The sequence below is a fragment of the Oryzias melastigma genome, linkage group LG2, assembly GCF_002922805.2.
Source record: "Oryzias melastigma strain HK-1 linkage group LG2, ASM292280v2, whole genome shotgun sequence".
NCBI lineage: Eukaryota > Metazoa > Chordata > Actinopteri > Beloniformes > Adrianichthyidae > Oryzias > Oryzias melastigma.
In genome coordinates, this window is record NC_050513.1 from 17,909,895 (window position 1) to 17,928,935 (window position 19,041).

The 19,041-nt window shown below is 43.1% G+C and overlaps 1 protein-coding gene across 2 annotated transcripts in view; it reads right to left on the reverse strand.

Annotated features, from left to right (window-relative positions):
• Positions 1 to 1,156: 1,156 nt before the first annotated feature.
• The window catches only part of LOC112156615 (activin receptor type-2A), a 53,126-nt gene continuing 35,241 nt past the window's right edge, over positions 1,157 to 19,041 (reverse strand). Inside the window, exons 5-12 of one of the 2 annotated variants that reach the window (XM_024288856.2) lie at positions 14,616 to 14,639; positions 5,103 to 5,246; positions 4,880 to 5,023; positions 2,640 to 2,785; positions 2,439 to 2,553; positions 2,223 to 2,361; positions 2,019 to 2,149; positions 1,157 to 1,941 (exon numbers count right to left, since the gene is read on the reverse strand). In XM_024288856.2, the coding sequence (XP_024144624.1) occupies positions 1,756 to 1,941; positions 2,019 to 2,149; positions 2,223 to 2,361; positions 2,439 to 2,553; positions 2,640 to 2,785; positions 4,880 to 5,023; positions 5,103 to 5,246; positions 14,616 to 14,639 (1,029 nt within the window). In that variant the 3' untranslated portion in view covers positions 1,157 to 1,755. The remainder of the gene's footprint in view (positions 1,942 to 2,018; positions 2,150 to 2,222; positions 2,362 to 2,438; positions 2,554 to 2,639; positions 2,786 to 4,879; positions 5,024 to 5,102; positions 5,247 to 14,615; positions 14,640 to 19,041) is intronic. The other variant, XM_024288857.2, reaches the window with a different exon arrangement.

Sequence of the window (19,041 nt, forward strand, 5' to 3'; positions counted from 1 at the left end):
AACAACAAAACACGTATCCTCATCTGCACCTGAGCTCCGAACCCCCTCCCCCACAAGGAAAATAAAAACAACCTCAGGCCAGTAAATTAAAAATAAATACAACACGTCAGTATGCAAAAGGTCACGGGGGTCAAAAACAAAAATGAAGATGCTACAAGTCGGGGGTGTGGGTGTGTTGAAAGTCACTCCTGCAGCGGTAGATTGCGGCACTGGTTGCATATAACTCACGTAGACTTCGAAGAGCATAGTACTGAATCCCTGAATGGTGTTTGCCGGTCGGGGTCGGTTTCAGCGGCAGCGCAGTTTCACCTGGGCGGGGGAGGGGTTTAGAAAAAGCCACTTTGGCAACTGCTTCGTTGATGGTTTCACCGTCAACCCCCAAAGAAATCCCTGCGGATGAGGTAGCTCTGACCCGGCGGGTCGGCGGGTGCAGACGTCGCTCTCGTGCTACAGTTGGCAAAGATGGCTTCGACTTCCTTCGCTGGGGGGGGTTTATTTCCTCGTGACGGTGAAACTGCGCCGCGCGAAACCAAAACCCCCCAAAGATTGAGGAGAGACTGCAGGTCTGCCGGAGTTCAACGTCCCCTCGGAGGAAAAGGTCAAAGGTCACGGCAGTGACTGATACATCCGTTTCGCCTGACATCGATTAGAAGTGTGTGTCTGCGGGGGAGGGGATGGCACCAGGATGTTGGGTTAGCGTCGATGCGAGAAACACCAAACGGCAAAACCGGCAGAGTTTTATGGCTGAAAGGAACAAAAACAGAGACGTAAAAAAACGACCCGCAGGAAACCCGGTTAGTGTCGTGAACGCGAGGAAGAGAGTAGCAAAGATTCCTGAGGTGTTCCGAAAAGAGACGAGAAACAAACAAAGGAGGTTGGCTCAGCTGGATAGAAGGGGGAGGGGATTGAGGGGCGGGGCCCTCCAATCTGGCTCCTCCCCCCCAAAAATCATCAAACCCCGGGCGAGTTCCTCCGATTTCAACAAAATTTGGTGATGAGAGCAAACCCAAAATAATATTCAAAAAATAGTGAGAGACATCGTAGTGGGAGGGGTTAGGGGGGGCGTGTCCTATGGCCAAAGAAACGATGACGATGAGCGGGGGGGTGATGATGAAGTCCATCTGAACTGAGGTATACCTGGTTGAAAGAGGTTCATGTTTTTTGTTTTTTTTTCTTGTTTTAAATTGTCGTAATGCTTGAAAATGGACCCGCCCCCCCTTAAGCCCCGCCTCCCCTGGTTAAAGTACGCCTAATAAACAACCAGTCAGGGTCCATGATACACTATGTACAGCAGCATTACACTATGAACATTCAGAAGCCGTTGCTTGTTGGCAGAGAGTCGTTTCTTCGGAGGAACGCACACAGGAAACAGCGGCGCATCGGGGCCCCTCCCCCGACACCTTTTAACCTTTTTCTTGTGTTTTTTCTCCAAACACTAAAATGCAGTTCAGTTAAAAGTCCAAACATCCTGCACGCGTGTGTGTGTATAAAAAACGATGCGTGGTAGAAGCGTCCCGCCGTCCCGGGCTCGTCCGGAGCGTCCCGCCCGCTGACAGACGGGCGTTCGAATCCTCAGGCACACGGATCAAAAATGACGTGGACTGATGTAGTGAGGTGGGCGCGGGGGCTTCCTGAAGTAGCGGCCCGCACTTAAAAGATTAAAAAAAAGAAACTTGAACAAAACCAAAAACATCAAACCGACCAACCAGGGTCGGAGGTTCCTCTCCTCCAGCCGACTTCCCGCTGGTTAGGTGATCATAGGCTAGACTCCTTTGGGGGGAGGTCCACGTTCGTCACCATGGTGACGATCTCGTCCGGGCCGATGATGGGGGCCTGGCGCTGCATCTGGCCGATGCGCTCCTCCACGCAGCCGGCGGACAGGCGGGCCTCGGCCTCGTGGTCCCAGCAGTCCTCGATGGTTTCGCAGAGGATGGTCAGGCCCTGAGGAACACCAGGAGTCACACGTTTTAGCTTCCCTAAACCAGAGAGGCTCCCGACACCCCGCAGCGGCGGCTCACCGTGTGTTTCTGCCAGCAGTCTCTCAGGCAGGGCCGCAGCTTCTTGTGCACCACCACCTCCTGCATGTCCTCCAGGGACGGGTGCTGGCCCACCTCCTCCTCGAAGGGGAGCATGTACTCGTCCACCGGGCCTGTGGACCACACCCACCATCAACAAACTGGACTGAAAACCCCTGAAAGAGCGTTTGTGGTAGCGTCGCTCACCGTCTGCGGCGGTGCAACGGGACGCCAACTCCCAGAGGACGAGGCCGAAGGCGTACATGTCGATGCGCAGGAAGGAGTCTCGCTGGAAGTTGATGGCGCCCTCCAGGACCTCGGGGGCCATGTAGCGACGGGTTCCCACCTGCGGGATGGAAAACAGTGAAAGTCTCCATCTGCACAGAAATGTAAGCCGACGGTGAAGGCGTGTGCCGGTCGTACCTGTCCGTGTGTGTCTCCGGGGGATTTGCCGGCCTCGAACTTTAGAGCGAGGCCAAAGTCAGCGATGCAGGCAGTCAGGTTGGTCTTCAGAAGCAGATTCTTACTCTTTATGTCCCTGAATGAAGGAGGAGACACTTTCAGTCCGACAGATCAGATTGCGGAGAGTGTGGGATCACTCAAAAGGTCACTGATGTCAGTCACCTGTGAGCAATGGAGGGCTTGTGCCCATCCTTGTGTCCCGGGATGTCCTCGTGCAGGTAGGCGAGGCCGCGGGCCGCCGTCTGAGCGATGTGGCAGAGCTCGTTCCATGACACCACGTTGGCTTTAAGGTAGTCGGTCAGGGAGCCCTGGAGGAGAGAAGACAGAACTTCCTTTATTGGCTTCTGCTAAACATATCCCCATGGTATGGAAACAAATTTAAAACGGCGGCCCTAATAAAGGTGATTGCCCACAGCAACCATAGACTATTTTTCATCTTTGGTTCTGATTAATGTCTGTACCAAATATTGGGTCTCTACCACAAAGTAAATGTTCACATTTTCCTTAGCAACCAGCCATATGATTGATTCAAAATGTCAAAGGTAATGTGAAGGTGTGTTGTAACCTGGTTAGCAAAAATTTTAATGGCTTTTTGCTAAAAAATGTAGTTTTTATGGCAGCAGTGACAGAGAAATGGAAGGAGAACAGCACAACATCCTTATAATGGCTTCTGCTGAAGATATCCCAATTGCATGAAAACAAATTCAAATTAGCAGCGCTAATAAAGGGGATGGCCCATAACAACCATTAACTTTTTTTATTCTCTGGGTCTGATAGATGGCTGTACCAAATATTGTGTCTCTACAACAAAGTAAATGTTCAGACTTTCCTTAGCAACCAGTCATTTTTCCTCACTCGTCAAATCCATAGCAATAGAAAGGTAAACGACGAGGATGTGCATAGGTTTCACATACTGCATTTTTATTTAAAGGTGTGTCGTGACCTAGCTAGTAAAAGTTTCAATTAATTTTTGCTAAAGTGCCCCCCTACATTTGACTTACAATAGCGCGATCCATTAAAGTCAAGGGTCACAACCACTACAGAGTTAGTATTCTATGTTGTGGGCTTTCGGAACTAAATCCAACAGCTAAATTCAGTCAGGCATGTTGTCACTCCCAACTCATCGTATATAGACGTCTGATTCGGCCCCCTTTGCGCCACCTTTTGACGTTTTGGGTGTCCCCAACTCTATGTTTCCTGACATGCTGGCTGTTCCCATTAAATCAGGGCTCATGAACCAGGACTGGTCTGAGGGTTTCTTGGTACCGGTCCTCAGATAGGAAAAAAAATCATATGTTAATCAGGGGTCCTCAACTTATGAAACGCGGACCAGTACCCTAAACCAGTACCAGTACTGGTCCTGCCACGATTAGTCGACTAATCGGAAAAGATTATCGGTGATTGGTCGACTATTAAAATAATCGTTTACTGGTACTGGTACTAGTACTGGTACTAACCCAGTACCAGTACCCTAACACAGTGCCGGTACCACACGTCTAGTGAAACGGCGAGTTGGGGACACCCAAAACATTAAAGAGTGGCGTGATGGGGGCCCAAACATCCGTCTATATAAGACAAGTTAGGAGAGAGAATCCATAGGGCACATTGACCCAAATTTGAGTTGGTTGCCATGGAAACATAGTGTTTAAAAAGTGGAGAGCATTTGTTGACTTATGAGATTAAGAGGCTGTAATCAAGGACTCAAGCTCTTTCAGGAGAACATTTTCAACTTTACAACCACCTCAAAAAATTTAATAAAAACAAAAATCCACATTTTCAGATCTTGAGACAAGTTTTTTCCAAATGAAAGCTAAAGAGAACGTAACCTTATATGGGACCCACTAATGTCAGACAAACACGACGTTTCCATGGCGACGGAGAACTGATCTTGACCTGAAAGAACCTGATCATCGACCTCTGGGATGTTTTTTCCCATCAGGCTTAAAAGGATGCTTAAACACTTAACTACTTTAGCGAGTCGACCTTAAAGCTCCTCACACGTTCCGTCTGTTTACTTCCTTCCTCCTTACACAACGTCTCCGCTCATATATTAAACATGCCGGTCCGACACAAGGTCACTCCTGCAGAGGCCAGGCGCCGTTCTGCAGCGCCGCCACTAGAGGGCAGGCAGCACCCGCAGGAGGACAGAGGTCGGCTTGTTTGGAGATCTTCTTTGATTCTCCTCACAGGTTGAGGTGCGAGGCAAGCCTCCGCACGCCGCACGCCGCCAGGAAATCCTAATCAAAGATGGGGGCATAAATCAGCAGTGAAGGAGACGCTGCAGGAGCGCGGGTTCAACCGCGGGTTCACACCTGCAGCTGGATCCACCTGGAACCGGCTTCCCCCCACAAGCAGGTTCTGTTTAGATGCACTGCATGATGGGAAAAGGGGGCCGGACTCACCTTATCGTGGTAGGCGGTGATGAGCCACAGCTCCAGGTCCAGGTTGTTGTTGCGCTTCTCCACGCCGATGAAGTGCAGGATGTTGTCGTGCTTCATGCCGCTCACGGTGTAGATCTCGTACTCGTTCTGCCACGACAGCTTGTCCTGCGGGGGAGGGGTGGTTAGCGAAACAGAAACAACAAAAACCCTGGGACCTCGGCGTGCCGCTCCGGCGCCAGCGTACCTGGATGGGGAAGATCTTGACGGCCACGTATTCACTCAGCAGCTGCGCCTTCCACACGCAGCCGAAGCGCCCCCTGGCTTTCACCTCGATCAGCTGCAGGGGTTTGTGGCCCAGGATGGGGGACGGCGGCGAGGGCCCGGGGTCCTGCAAGCAGAGGACATCAGCGTTAAGGAGGAGTTACTCACACGGGTCCACAGCGACCAGAACAGTGAACGGCAAGGGCCCGGTTTGAGTCCTGATTGGGACGTCAGGCGTGTTCTCCTGGTGCATTGTGGGTTTTCTTCCAGCAAACCGCTTTCCTCCCACAGTCTAAAAACATGCTGCGTAGACTCATGGGGGACTCGATAAGAGCCTCCAGGTCTGAATGTGAGGGTCCGGTTCAGGGTGTACCCGCCTCTGACCAACAGTCACCGGGTTGGACCCAGAAACCCCTTGGAGATGGATGGATGGGTGGATTATTAAATAGATTATTGAATAGACGGATAGATAAATAATACGATGGATGGATAAATAAATAGATGTCTTGATGGATGGATCAATAGATTGATAAAAAGATGGATGATTGGATGGATGGATAATAGATGGATGGATGGAGGGATAGGTGGTTGGTTGGATGGATGAATAAATAGATCAATATATAAAAAGATGGATGATTGATAGATGTATGTCTGTATTTACGTCTTGATGGATGAATAGATCAACAGATGGATGGATGGATGGATGAATAGATCAATGGATGGATGGATGGATGGATGGATGGATGAATAGATCAATGGATGGATGGATGGACGGACGGATGGATGGATGAATAGATCAATGGATGGATGGATGGACGGACGGATGGATGGATGAATAGATCAATGGATGGATGGATGGACGGATGGATGGATGAATAGATCAATGGATGGATGGATGGATGGATGAATAGATCAATGGATAGATGAATAGATGGATCAATGGATGGATGAATAGATGGATGGATGAATAGATCAATAGATGGATGGATGGATGGATGGATGAATAGATCAATAGATGGATGGAGGGATGTATGGATGATGAATAGATCAAAGGATGGATGGATCAATGGATAGATGAATAGATGGATGGATGGATGAATAGATCAATAGATGGATGAATAGATGTACGTATGTCTGTATTTCCGTCTGATTGGATGTTTTTGAATGTTGTTCCTTCCTGGTGACAGCGCTCCGTTCCGTCTCTCTCTCATAATGTTAAACTCCATCAGCAGTTTCTGTGTTTTGGTCCCTTAATGAAGTTTGTGGTGTGAAAACCGTGGAAGGACGCATCAGCGAGGCCCGCTGCTCCACATCCAAAGTAGGTTAAACACAGCTGGCGATCGGCGTTAAGCTGATCACTTTCACATGTGACTTGACAGAGAAGGACGCCGGCCAGCGCCGAGATGAGACACGGAGACGTGGGGGAGGGGGGGCCAAAAACAAGCATGCGGCGCGGGAGTCACATTTCCAGGGATGAAAGGTGGAGGAGAAAGACGAGCACATGACGGATGGGCCTTTGATGAAACCCGATAGAGATCTGCGCCGCGGCCCGAGGAAGAGGAGGAGCTGGGTCCGGCGGGCCCGGCCAGCGCCGTCCGCCGGCGCGGCGCTGTTTGTCTAACCTCCCGGGAAGAAGCTGGCCCCGAGTCCGGAGCTTTGCGGCAGATTTGATAGCTGGAAACATCTCACACCTCCCAGCTATCTTTGGGATAAAAGCACCAGCCGCCTTCCAGGTCCAAGTCCTCCTCGGGAAGCCTGTCCGGACTAGACCGGAACGGCTCGGGGTGGGGTGGGGGGTGAACTCCTACTTTATGAGTTAGATTTTTATCGGGAAGTTTTACAGCTCCTGGTGAACTTTGGCCTCTCGGAGAAGCTCCAGAGTGTTTTTCCCTCTTTGTCGGCTGGATGATGTAATGAAGGAAAGAGACGAGGCGTCCTTCCTGTGTTTATTTAAACGAACAGCGAGCCGTGAGGCCGACCTGCTGCCGGCGTTCACACCGAACGGCGAGGAAAACACCCCCCCACCAGGGGAGGAGCTCGAGGTTCGGATGTCAGAGCAGGACGAAAACATCGGTGTTCACGATTCGGGTTCACCACCGTGCCCACCTGGTTTTAATTCTGGTTCTGCAACACAAACGGGCGACCCTTTCATCTGTCGCAGTGTTCTCACTGTGGGTCGAGCCCGATGACAGCTCATCGGTCGGGGGTGACCGGGTCACCGTCGGAAAGCGTGTTACGAAAATTCCTGTTTGAACCAGCAAGCAGTTAGTCGGGTCAAAGAACTCGATGCTCGTCCGGATGTTCTTGGTTAGCTTCATGCTGCTACTCTGACCCGGTTTGTCTGGATCGTTGGATCATCTGAAAACCAGCTGGAAGGAGGAGTACGGCCGGCACCGAGGATTAGGGCTGCCAGTAACGATTACTTTAATTGTCGATTCATCACTGATTATTTTTTCTGATTAGTTGACTGATCAGGTCATACACAAAGTGGATGTAAAGCACACATCTTAACCATCATTAGCTTTAAACTAACTATAACTAGATATACAGCATTACCTGCGATAATGCTAGTGGGAATGCTGTAAGCTGATCCTAGTGCTGATAGCTGAAGATGCTGCAACTGATGGCTGAAATTGCTGAAGCTAACTGACAATAAAAACATATTAGCCTAAAAAACTGAAAAAAGCCTAAGTTAGCCAAAAACAGCTAGCATGCAGCTGGAATATTAGCTAAGCTCCTAACTAGCCTAACAAATTGAAAAAATCCTAAATTTGCCAAAATAACTAGTGTGTTTCTGAAATATTAACTAAACTCCAAATTAGCCAAAAAAAGGGAAAAATCTTAAATTATCCAAAAAAAGCTAGCTGGAATATTAGCTAAACTCCAAAATAGCCTAAAAAACAAAAAAGCGTAAATTAGCTAAAATACCTAGCATGTTGCTGGAATATTAGCTAAACTCCAAAATAGAATAAAAAACAAACAAAAAAGCCTAAATTAGCCAAAATAGCTAGCATGTAGCTGAAATATTAGCCAAACACCAAAATGACCTAAAAAATCTTAATAAATGCTAAAATAGTCCAAAAAGCTAACATAATACCATTATAACTCTCAACTTTACTACACTCTGACTCCATACAATATAAAGTAACGACTAATCGACTATTAAATTAGTCCTAGACTATTTTAATAGTCGATTAGTCATCGATTACGTGTGGCAGCCCTAGTGAGAATCAGAGTCAACAATTCATCAGTTGAGTTCATGGATCCTAAAAATACTTTATAAAAAAAATGTACCTAGCTACACAAACAACTCTGAATACATAGTTTCACACAAAACAGTCTGATGACTTAAAAGATCTTCATCTATTTCGGAATATGACGGATTATTTTAAGGATTTTATGTTCCTGTCTTGCCATTTTACATTTTTTTGGTAAATTTTAGCAAATTACCAAACACTGTCAAGGAGTGAATCAAGTTGATGTCCTAAGACGTTGATGATTTATCAGTTTTTACTTCAAAGTTTTCAGCCTGGATTTCAAGTCAAATCTCAAGTCTCAAGGTGTAATTTCAAGTCAAGGACCAAGTCTTAGCCTGTAAATTAAGACAAGCCTCAAGACCTTATCTGTAATTTCAAGTCTCAAGTTTTTAGCTTAATTTAAAGTCAAGTCTCGAGTCTATTTGTAAATTCAAGTCAAGTCTTGAATCTTTAGCTGTAATTTTATTTCAATTATTTAGCTTTATACTCTGATTTCAAGGCAAGTTCCCAAGTCTTAAGATGTAATATAATGCTTTTAGCTGTAATTTTAAGTCAAGTTTCTAGTCTTTAGCTGTAATTTCAAGTCAAATGTCTGACTATAATTGCAATTCAAGTATCAATAACAAGTCAAGTCATAAATCTTTAGCTTGAGACTTGACTCTGAGTTTACTATTAAGTATTTAGCTGTAAAGTCCCAAATCTTAGCCTATTTATTGAGACAAGTCTCAAGTCTTAACCTGTAAATTAAGAAATATATAATGTTTTTTGCTGTAATTTTAAGTCAAGTTTCTAGTCTTTAGCTGTAATTTCAAGTCAAATGTCTAACTATAATTGCATTTCAAGTATCAATTACAAGTCAAATCTTAAATCTTTAGCTTGAGACTTGACTCTGAGTTTACTATCAAGTATTTAGCTGTAAAGTCCCAAATCTTAGCCTATAAATTGAGACAAGTCACAAGTCTTAACCTGTAATTTCAAGTCAAGTCTTGAAAATGTCACATTTTTAACTGAAATTTTACGTCAAGTCTCGAGTTTTTTAGGCTTAATTTCTGGTCAAGTCTAGTGTCTAAAGCTGTCTCAAGTCGGTTCTCAAGTCTTTTGCTGCAATTTCAATTAAAGTCTGTTTTAAATGACTTGTGGGCACACAGTAACAGGAAGTTGATGTTTTGGCAATCTCAACGCAAGTGCATTGACTCGACAGCCACGTCCTGAAGACAACAAATATGAACACTTCACAAGTCCCAAACCTCAAGTCTCAAGGATATCTCAAGTACTTGAGGTAGAGTCTGAAGTCAAGGGATGTGAGACTGTCTCAAGTCCAAGTCTCTAGTGTAAATGACTGTACGTAGAGATGGACGAAGGTCTGGAGAATTTAGTAGAAAAACATGAAATAATCTAGAACATTTACAGCGTGTCGTCAATCGACGATACTTTTGTTCCTGATCAATAGTTGGGGCTCTAGACTTTGTGAAGAGTTCTTCCTGTTTGGTTTCTAAAGCTCCAATGACCCTCCGAGTGTTTGTCATTGACTTCCAGTCACGCCTTCACACTTCAAATAGTTCTAGCAGGCGACATTTTGACTTCCGTCTCATGACGCCGACCTCGCTGTACCTGTGGTAATGAAGCTAAATTATAAATGAGCACACTGACAGAGGGCGTTCTGGATTTATACCATATTTGAACCAAAACTGCAGGTTTTCATGTTCAATGAAACATAGAGTAAGACTGGATGTAGATCTCTAAGAAAGTGAAACATCTGAGCGCGGAACATGACGGTTATTGACATAACAGACAGAAATGTTGGCTCCAAGCATACTGGTCGAACAGGAAACGCCGCAAATGAGCAGCAGCCCGACGCTTTTAGAAAACAAACAACGAAGACATCATCGTTAAAGGAAGTTCAGAAAAATGAAGATTCTACATTCTGGTCTTCTCCGTTTCCTTGAAGTTTGACTAGTTTAGTGACCAAATACAATTGCTTGTATTTAGAGGTTAGACTAAATACAAGCAGGTTAGACTTGGCTTGTTGGATTTCTCACTTTAATACTTTAAATTTTCCTGATTTTTCTAAAAGATTTTATAGATAATGTAGTTCCAGTAAGAAAACGTTTTCCTTTATGGATAGTTTAGAGGTGGAACTAGATCGGTTGATGGATGAACCAGAAAAAACCCTGAAATCTATGGGGTCAAATCAAGATTAAAATTGTAAATTTGAAAACAGCTATAAACTCAAAATTGCTAATTGCATTACTTAAAAATGTGAAAAAATGAATCGTAAATTTGGAAATAAAAATTTGTTAAAAATGTTACTAAACGCAGAAAACTTCGGGAGAGTTATTGCTGCTACGCTAAAGGCAGGCGCTGTTCTAGAGTGGAAATGACATCACCTCGTGTCAACCAAGTCTTGGTGGCCAATGAGCACAAAGCTCCGCCCCCACAACAATTTGCATAAATTCCGGAAAAAAACAAAAAAAATTTGAATTGAAAAAGTGGATTTAGAGAAATAAAAAAAGCAAAAATTTAAAGTAGCTTTTACAAAAACACTACTTTTAATTTGGTAACAGTCTTAGGTTAACAGTTTGGCAACTTTTTGGTATATCTTAAATTTGTGTGAAAGACGAGTGAAATGTTCTCTCGGAATTTGACCTGGGGGAGGGGTGAGCTGCAGACACCCCTCCCCCGATTCAACCCCTTAATGCTGAGTGTCAAGCAGGGAGGCACCGAGTCCCATTTTTAGAGTCTTTGGTATGACTCGGACAAGATTTGAACTCACGACCTTCCAGTCTAAGGGCGGACGCTCTACCACAAGGCCACTGAGCTGGTCTTGTGGTAGAGCGTACGTTTTTAAATTTATTTTAATACTTCTTTTAGTTTTACAATGTTTACTTTTGAGATTAAAACCTTTTTCCCCCAAATTTATAGTCAAGTTTTTCTTTTTTTAAATTCTGTGTAAAATGATCTAGATTTGACTCCATACAAGCCTCCTGCTAATCTGAACTCCTCTTATAAGGAAGACCAATAATTTAGTAACTATTTTAAATGAAAAACAGTAACATTTGTTTAACTTTGATTCTACTTTAAGGCAAAAAATGACAAGAATTACTATTGATTTCAAAAAAATTCTCAATTTTGATATTTGATATAATGTCGCTTTTATTTTGAAAGGACATCATGTCAAAACTATTTCATATAAAAACGGTAGTTTTATTTTTTTAAACATTTCTATTTAGCATAATCCAAACATAAATGGAAATTAGTTTTAATTTTTCTAAAGTCAGACTTGGTGGCTCCAACCGAGTTCTAGTCAGCAATAAATCGACTCGAATAACTCTTAAGCGCTGCTGGTTGCATCCCCGGCCTTAAACCAACACCCCGCGGCGCTTCCCGGCTCTTTGGAGCTGGATGTCACTGTGACAGATTCCTGCTCGGCCGGCGATGAAACGCGAGGCGCCGATGCCTGTCGGAGGTGAAAACCGCCGCGCTTTGGACGTGGTCTTTCAGCCTACAGGCGAATTCCTGCTCAGGAGCGGCGCGATGACGGAGCCGGCTGACTCTGACGGGAGTGCTGACACCTGGATTTGACGCCGCTTGCCCGATCGGAACTCCTAATCCTGAGGATCTGGTCGGCAGGCGTGTTCCTGCAGGAGCTCTTATCTCGCTGCTCTCTGGAATCTCCTGCCTGACTTTTTTTTGTTTTTTTTTTCAGCTTGATGAGGCGAGGAGCCGCGAGCGGGGGGGCTCCCGCGGGAGTCACCGGATCTGTTGTCCGATCGCAGGGGCGCCTCGGCCTCCGACGGGGGCGCATTACACTGACTCAGCACACGGCAGGAAGCAGAAAAACACCAAAACTGCTGCTTCACGCCGTTCTTCTCAAGCTTCTCGCGTGGCCTCCTCGGGTTTCTCGTCTGACCGAAGGCATCAAAACACGTCCTTCTAGCGTTTAAACCGGCGTAAACAGAGGAAAGGACGGCGAGCGGCTCTCAGGCGCTCCGTCATGCTGACTTGGGGCGACGTCGTGAGCGAAAGCAGCTGACGTGACCTTAAAAGGAGCTAACCCGAAGTGACAACACGCCAGACTTTGGTTTCTCCAGAAGAAAAGCCACAGATGTTTGCAGCATTGGAGTGACAGTGGCGTTCCGCTCCACTTCAGTCGGCGGTTTCGGTATCAAACCTCTGTTTCCCTGACCACAGAACTCCCCCACAGATTCACAAAAAAGAACAAAAAACTGGGTCACCATCCACTGGCTGTATCTGAAGACCGGACCAGGTGAGTGTGATGTCATCCAATGGAAACGGTTCCAACCAAATTAAGTCAATTCAGTCGCCATTTTTCGTAGACGACATCAGCAAGCAGTGATTGGTTGATTGGAGTCGAAATTTCCATAGCAACCACTCTGACCAATCAGGAGTGAGCTTGGTGGAAGGCCACGCCCCTACCATTTTAAGGGTTTTTGAATGCTGGACGTGAGGGCCAGCAAGCACCGCCCACTTTAGTGTCGTTCGTAACGGTTGATCCGTCTGAGTTTATCTAAGCTAACGTTTCTATGGTAGCTACTCTGACCAATCAGGAGAGAGCTTGTTGGAAGTTTGGAACATTTCCAAATGTTTCGAACATTTCCGAATGTTTTGAACGTTGGATTCTGTGGTCAACAGGCACCGCCCACTTTCATGGAGGCATTCGATTAATTGGCTTATAACTTGAATAACAAGCAAAAAACAAAAATACTTAAAAAAAAGGTTTGGATTAGCGAGGACGGGCTAACCCTCTTCTGTCTACCGTAACTCGTGAACCAATATCAAAAATAACTACATTCCAATGGACTCTGGAGAAAAAGCAGCTCTGCGTTGATAGTCGTGACATGTTTACAAAACACCGCAATCCACCTTTGTGTGGTAATGCAAGTCTACGAACATTAGGTGTAGCATGTCCGCGCAAAGCCAATAAAATGTATATATTTTATAAATCAAATAGCCCTTTTAGCCTTTTATTTTTCTTCTTGTTAACCTGCATGTGCTGAGAAGTTCTTTAGTTTACTTTCAACATGCCACCAGGCGAGACACAGAAGTGTGGGAATGGATAAGTTCCCATGTCTGCCAAAAGATGTTATGGTTGATTGTTGAAACTAATCTTTAGATTGAGTCTCTTCTGTAACCAAGGCAACCAGAAGTCTAACAAATGAAGGGTCTTTGTAAACTAGAGGCAGATTTGGTGGCGGCGACAAACCGGCACCAGCTGTGTTTCTATTAACTCTTAAATTGAAATTTCAATAATAAATTCTCTTAATGGAAACACCATAAATTTGAAAAAACTTGCATTTTTTAAAAAAACAAACTTTTTTGCACTTAGAGGAGGTGATATTTAAGATGTATCGAAAAAGATATTTTTCTCAAAATTAAAATGGAAACACTTCAAAATAAATGCGCCTTTTCTTGGTAAATGAACAAAAATCTACGATAAATCAAAGTGTGCGTGTTATTTAGAAGTCGCCGGTGACACATAAAGGCATCAAAATTGAATTTATTGCGGTTCCAACCACATTAAGTCAGTTCATCGGTCGTTTTTTCGCGATATAGCTAAACGCCGCTAGTAACCGTGGATCGGTCTGAGTCAATCTAAGTCGTTTCTATGGCAGCTATTCTGACCAATCAGGGGTTCAAATGTTTTGAAAGTTGGGTGTGAGACCACCAACTATTATTGAGGCATCTGATTGGTCAGTACTCGAATGACTGAAAAAAAAAAAAGTGGAAAAAAAAAAACTCGGATTAGCAAAAACGCGTTATAGTATAGTTACTCTGACAAATAGGATGACTGAGTATTAGTAGTTTATTTCTCCATAGAAGTCTACAGGATTTCAGCTTCAAGGAACCAGCGGCTACTTCCTGTCTGGAATGTCAGCGGGGGAGGGGCCACTCAGTCCGGGTCTCATATACAGTCAAACGGTCACGAGCAGGTGGGAACAAACATCACAGGTGGACATTCATACTGTAAAAGGTGTGATGGGGGGTGGGGGGTGGAGGGCTGCATTCATTTCCCACCATGCACTGAGAGTTCCAGCGTGAAAACATGGAGGACGTCCGTCCCATGCAGCGAAACCAGGCAGGAAACAGAACAGAGAAGATGCCACGGACGGACCAATGGGAGAACTCAAAACTGAAGGTGCGTGGGATCGAGTCCAAAAGTATAAATAAACCAAATAAAGGAGGGAAAGGTGGTAGTTTGAACGGTAAACTGCTCTTACCTCCACCATAATGTGAAAGGCGTGCTGGTTGAGAAGGAGCATAAGAAGCACAGAGAGAAATCAATGCTACGACCCGTCATGAAGCAGCAGGTTAAAGGTAGGCGAGGATGCGTCAACCGCTGTTCCCACTCTCCATCCAGAATCGGCTGCGGGGGGAGGAGCGGGGGGTTCATACCACACCGGTGAGGTAAGGAGGTTATTAAGGCCGCCGTGACAACGTTTGGAAACTTAGATGATCCTTTGAAGAAACCTGAGCGGCGGGATCGCGGGAGAACGCAAACAAATCCCGCCGGATCAGAGCCAAACACGAGCCAGTGACAAGCAGGGGAAAAACAAACTCAAGTTTGTGTTTTTGATGACTTTTTATCACGTTTTATCACGTTTTCTCCAATATGAAGCTTCAATCTGTGACTCAGAATAAATAGCAACCATTTATAATACATTTGTGAATAAAAAAAACGCCCTAAAAAAGTTACTAATGATGTCATAAATACAAATCAGTAGAGTGAAAGTTTGCTTTAATTATTCCTAATAAAATTGAAAAAATGGCGTCGATCACAAAAAAAAAATTACACTTCAAAAAATATCAGAATGAAAATGTTCAGTGGAAACTATCAGTCATTTTAGGATTTTAACTATTATTTTTATGCAACATTTGAAAAAAAAATGGCATTTAAAAAAAACATTTTACAATTTTTTTAAAAAACTGAGACATTTAGCACTTTAGTAAATGAAAGACACGAAAAAACAATGCAAATAATAACAGTAATTTTTTTGCATTTTGACTAGAAAATTGAGATTCTTTTTCATTTTAATGACAATAAAACAGTTTTAAAGCCATTTTAAAGCAAAAGAAAGAACAATAAATGCATTTTTCCCAAAATTTGATGTAACAAAAATTGACTAGTAATTTCCTCGACTGATTTTAAAGATAATATCCTTGTGATGTCAGAGATCGCCAATTTGTTACATCTGACATCACAAACATTCCTACTCAAATTTTCAGGATCATTGTACAAATACTTGGATATTTGTGATCTGGTCCAGAAAATTTGAGTAAAAACATTTATGATGTCAGAAATCACAAATTAGTGATCTCTGACGTCACAAATATTTGTACATGAATTTTTTTAGACATTTGCGAATTTTTGAGATGTTTACAATCTGTTGACGAAAATGTCAGCAAAAACATTTGCGAAAAACAATTATCAATCTCTGATGTCACAAATATTTGTACATGAATTTTGAGACATTCGCGATCTGTTCCTGAAAATTTGGGCACAAACATTCGTGAATCACGAATTAGCAATCTGTGATGTCACAAATACGCATATGTAATTCCGATTGTGAATATCAAAATACTGTCCATTGGTGATCAATGACATCACAAACATTCATACTCACATTTCCTGGAACACATCATGAATATCCGAATACTTGAATATTTGCGGTTTATTCCTGAAATTTTGTGTACTAACGTTTGTGAATCACAATTTAGTGATTTCTGACGTCACAGATATGCGTACATAATTTTCGTGAAAAGATCGTGAGAAGATCTGCGCCTGAAAATGCAAGTATTTGTACCTGTGATGCCAGAGATCACAAATTAGCAATCTCTGAAGGCTCAAATTTTGCAAAAAAATCTCCGGGAATTAAATCGCTAATATACGAATACTTGAATATTCGCAATCTTTTCCTGAAAATTCAAGCACGAATATTTGCGATATTTTTTGCAATTTTTATAAATTTAGTGGAATATTGTAAAAGTACACTTACGTAATGTAATGTTCTAAACTAGCATAATAATGTTGGATTTTAAGGATATGGACTAAATGAATTGTACGCGCTGCCGTCACCGGACATAAATCATGAAATAAAGCTTTTGAGTATTTTTGTAGACTTAATTCTTGTGAAACAAGTCAAGAAGAAAGGATTAAGTTTTAAATGTAGTCGACAATTTGAGTACATAAATATAAATGATATTAAATCAAGAACATGAGAAAAAGCTGGTGATCTCAGCAGGATAATGACGGCGCCAGCGCAGCGTTTCCAGATCCAATGAACGCTGAAGAGAAGCCAGCACGCCTTTTCCTCATCTGATCTCCCTGATTAAATCCACCTCCACCAACGTAAACCTGACGAGTGCATGAGGAGATGCAGCAGGAGCAGCGCTGCCTCCTGTCTCCACGGCTGAGGCCACGGATAATGGATGATCATTAGGTGGGAGAAGGATCATTTATAATGCGGAAGCGGCGAGATGTTGGCGGAGGAAAACGCCGGGGAAAAGAAAAAATGATGTAGATGAGAATCTGACCGTCGGCGCAACAACCGCCTATAGAGAAGACCCACTGAAGAACCTGTGATGCTGACAGATATACACAACATTAGGAGGCAAAAACGCACACAAAAAACAGTGAGACGACTTACGAAATTAGACACAATAAACAACGACTACGTGACAAAACGTGATAAGAAAAATTAAGCAAATATGAGAGAAAAACGAGATCAAAAAATAAATTTTGAATTAGTTTCGTTAAATGAGGACTAGACAACAAAATATTTAACCAAAACACTTAAAATCCTGGAAAAACAAGAACAAAAGGATCTAAAAAAATATGACAGGGATGCAAATTACTATAAAAAATAGCAAATGTTTAATAAAAAGAGACAAAAAATGAACTAAAAAGACTAGCAGAAGCTGATAATGAACCCACATGAACACCATCGACCTAAGAAAGCACAAAAAAAGTAATCCAGCAGCAAATTCAGAATAAAAAAGGTTACATCTCCCTCATCTTGATGCATAAACATTAGCATCTTAAAAACGAGGACTAACATTCCTTTAGTCTGTATTTTTTTCTACAAAATTAAATGTCAAGATAAAAACATTAAAAGTTGTAAAAATATTTCAGTAGTTTTCCTTTTTTTATCTCCTTTTTTTAAAATAAAAAATCAAAGTTGCTTTAAAAGCCTTGTCTTTGTTGCTTTGACTCTATACAAACTGCAGCTTTAAAACAAAATGGTGGCTAATGTGAATATCAGGCTCCATAACAACCATACAATTTTTTTTTTCTTTTGAGCTGATGGATAAAATGCGTTAATCTCAGGTCTTTAGGACAAAGTAAATTTCATTTTTTCCTTAGCAACCACTGATTACACATTATTAATATGTTTATTAAACATCATGTTCAAACAAGTAGAAACTAAAGGTAGTTTTGCGTTTTATGTTGTTGGGGGAGTGTCTAAAAAACATGTATAAGGATGTTTTTATACCCCTAATTTAACATGGGCTAAAAAAGCTCCTTTAAGAAATATCTTTATTAACGCCTGTAAAACAAAAAAAAGGTTTTCGAGACCAAACTTTAAAAGACTACGATTTTTTGTTTGTTTTCATGTAACAAGTCACCCAGTTCTTAATTAATGGCACCCGCTTAATAAAAAATAAAAAAAGAAGAAGAAGAAGAAGAAAAAAATTGCTTCAAAGCCTTTTTATTTTCTGTTTCGACTATAGAAAGCGCAGTTTCAAACCAAAATGGCGGATAATGTGAACGTCAAAGTCCATAGCAACCATACATTTTTTTTCATCTTTCGGGCTGATAGATATAACGTGTTAATGTCAGGCCTTTAGATTAAAGTAAATTTCATTTTTTCCTTAGCAACCACTGTTCACTTCATTAGTATGGGGGGGACACACGAAAACTATAGGTAGTTTTGAATTGAATGCTGATGGGGAAGATTTATCTGTGATGTGAAAAAACATATTTTTTAAAACTAGATTTTTTTTTTTTTTTTTTATCAGGTTGGAGTGTTTTTATGTAAAAAAGCCACCTAGTGGCTAATGGAAGAACTGCAATGGCTCCACATACTGGAGTATTGAAATCAGTTCCAAACAGGGAATCCTGATCTCACCGTGAAGAGAAACCGCTTCGGAATTCTACAAAATAAACCCAAACTTTAAAAGCACAAACAGATTCCCGCCTGGCGTCTATTTTAAAGACATCAATCTCGGCATTCTGCGGTGACCTCTGCGTTGGAGAAAAACAAGGGGCTTAAGTCGGCATCTGCAGCAGCTGCAAACAACTGAATCAACACCTCCCAGAGACACATGGGAGCTAAACCGCCCCCCCGCCTCTGAACACCTACTCATTGGTGCAGTGATACACACTCGGTTCCACACCGCCGGCTTCGTTTGCCGGCTACTTCATTTCATCCGACTCCCCGATGAGTCCGTGAATCTGGTTTTATAGCCGCTGCCTCGCGGGTCGATACCCGATCTACTCCTTTCAGGTCATGATCTCGTTATATGTTGTTTATTTCCCCCCCTCCCCCCACCCCAATTTATCCCTTTCCAGGTAAGATGCTCCATAAGCCTCTTAGCGGTGTTGTTTTCCCCGATGCGCAGCAGCTTTGTTTCCAGATTGCGTTG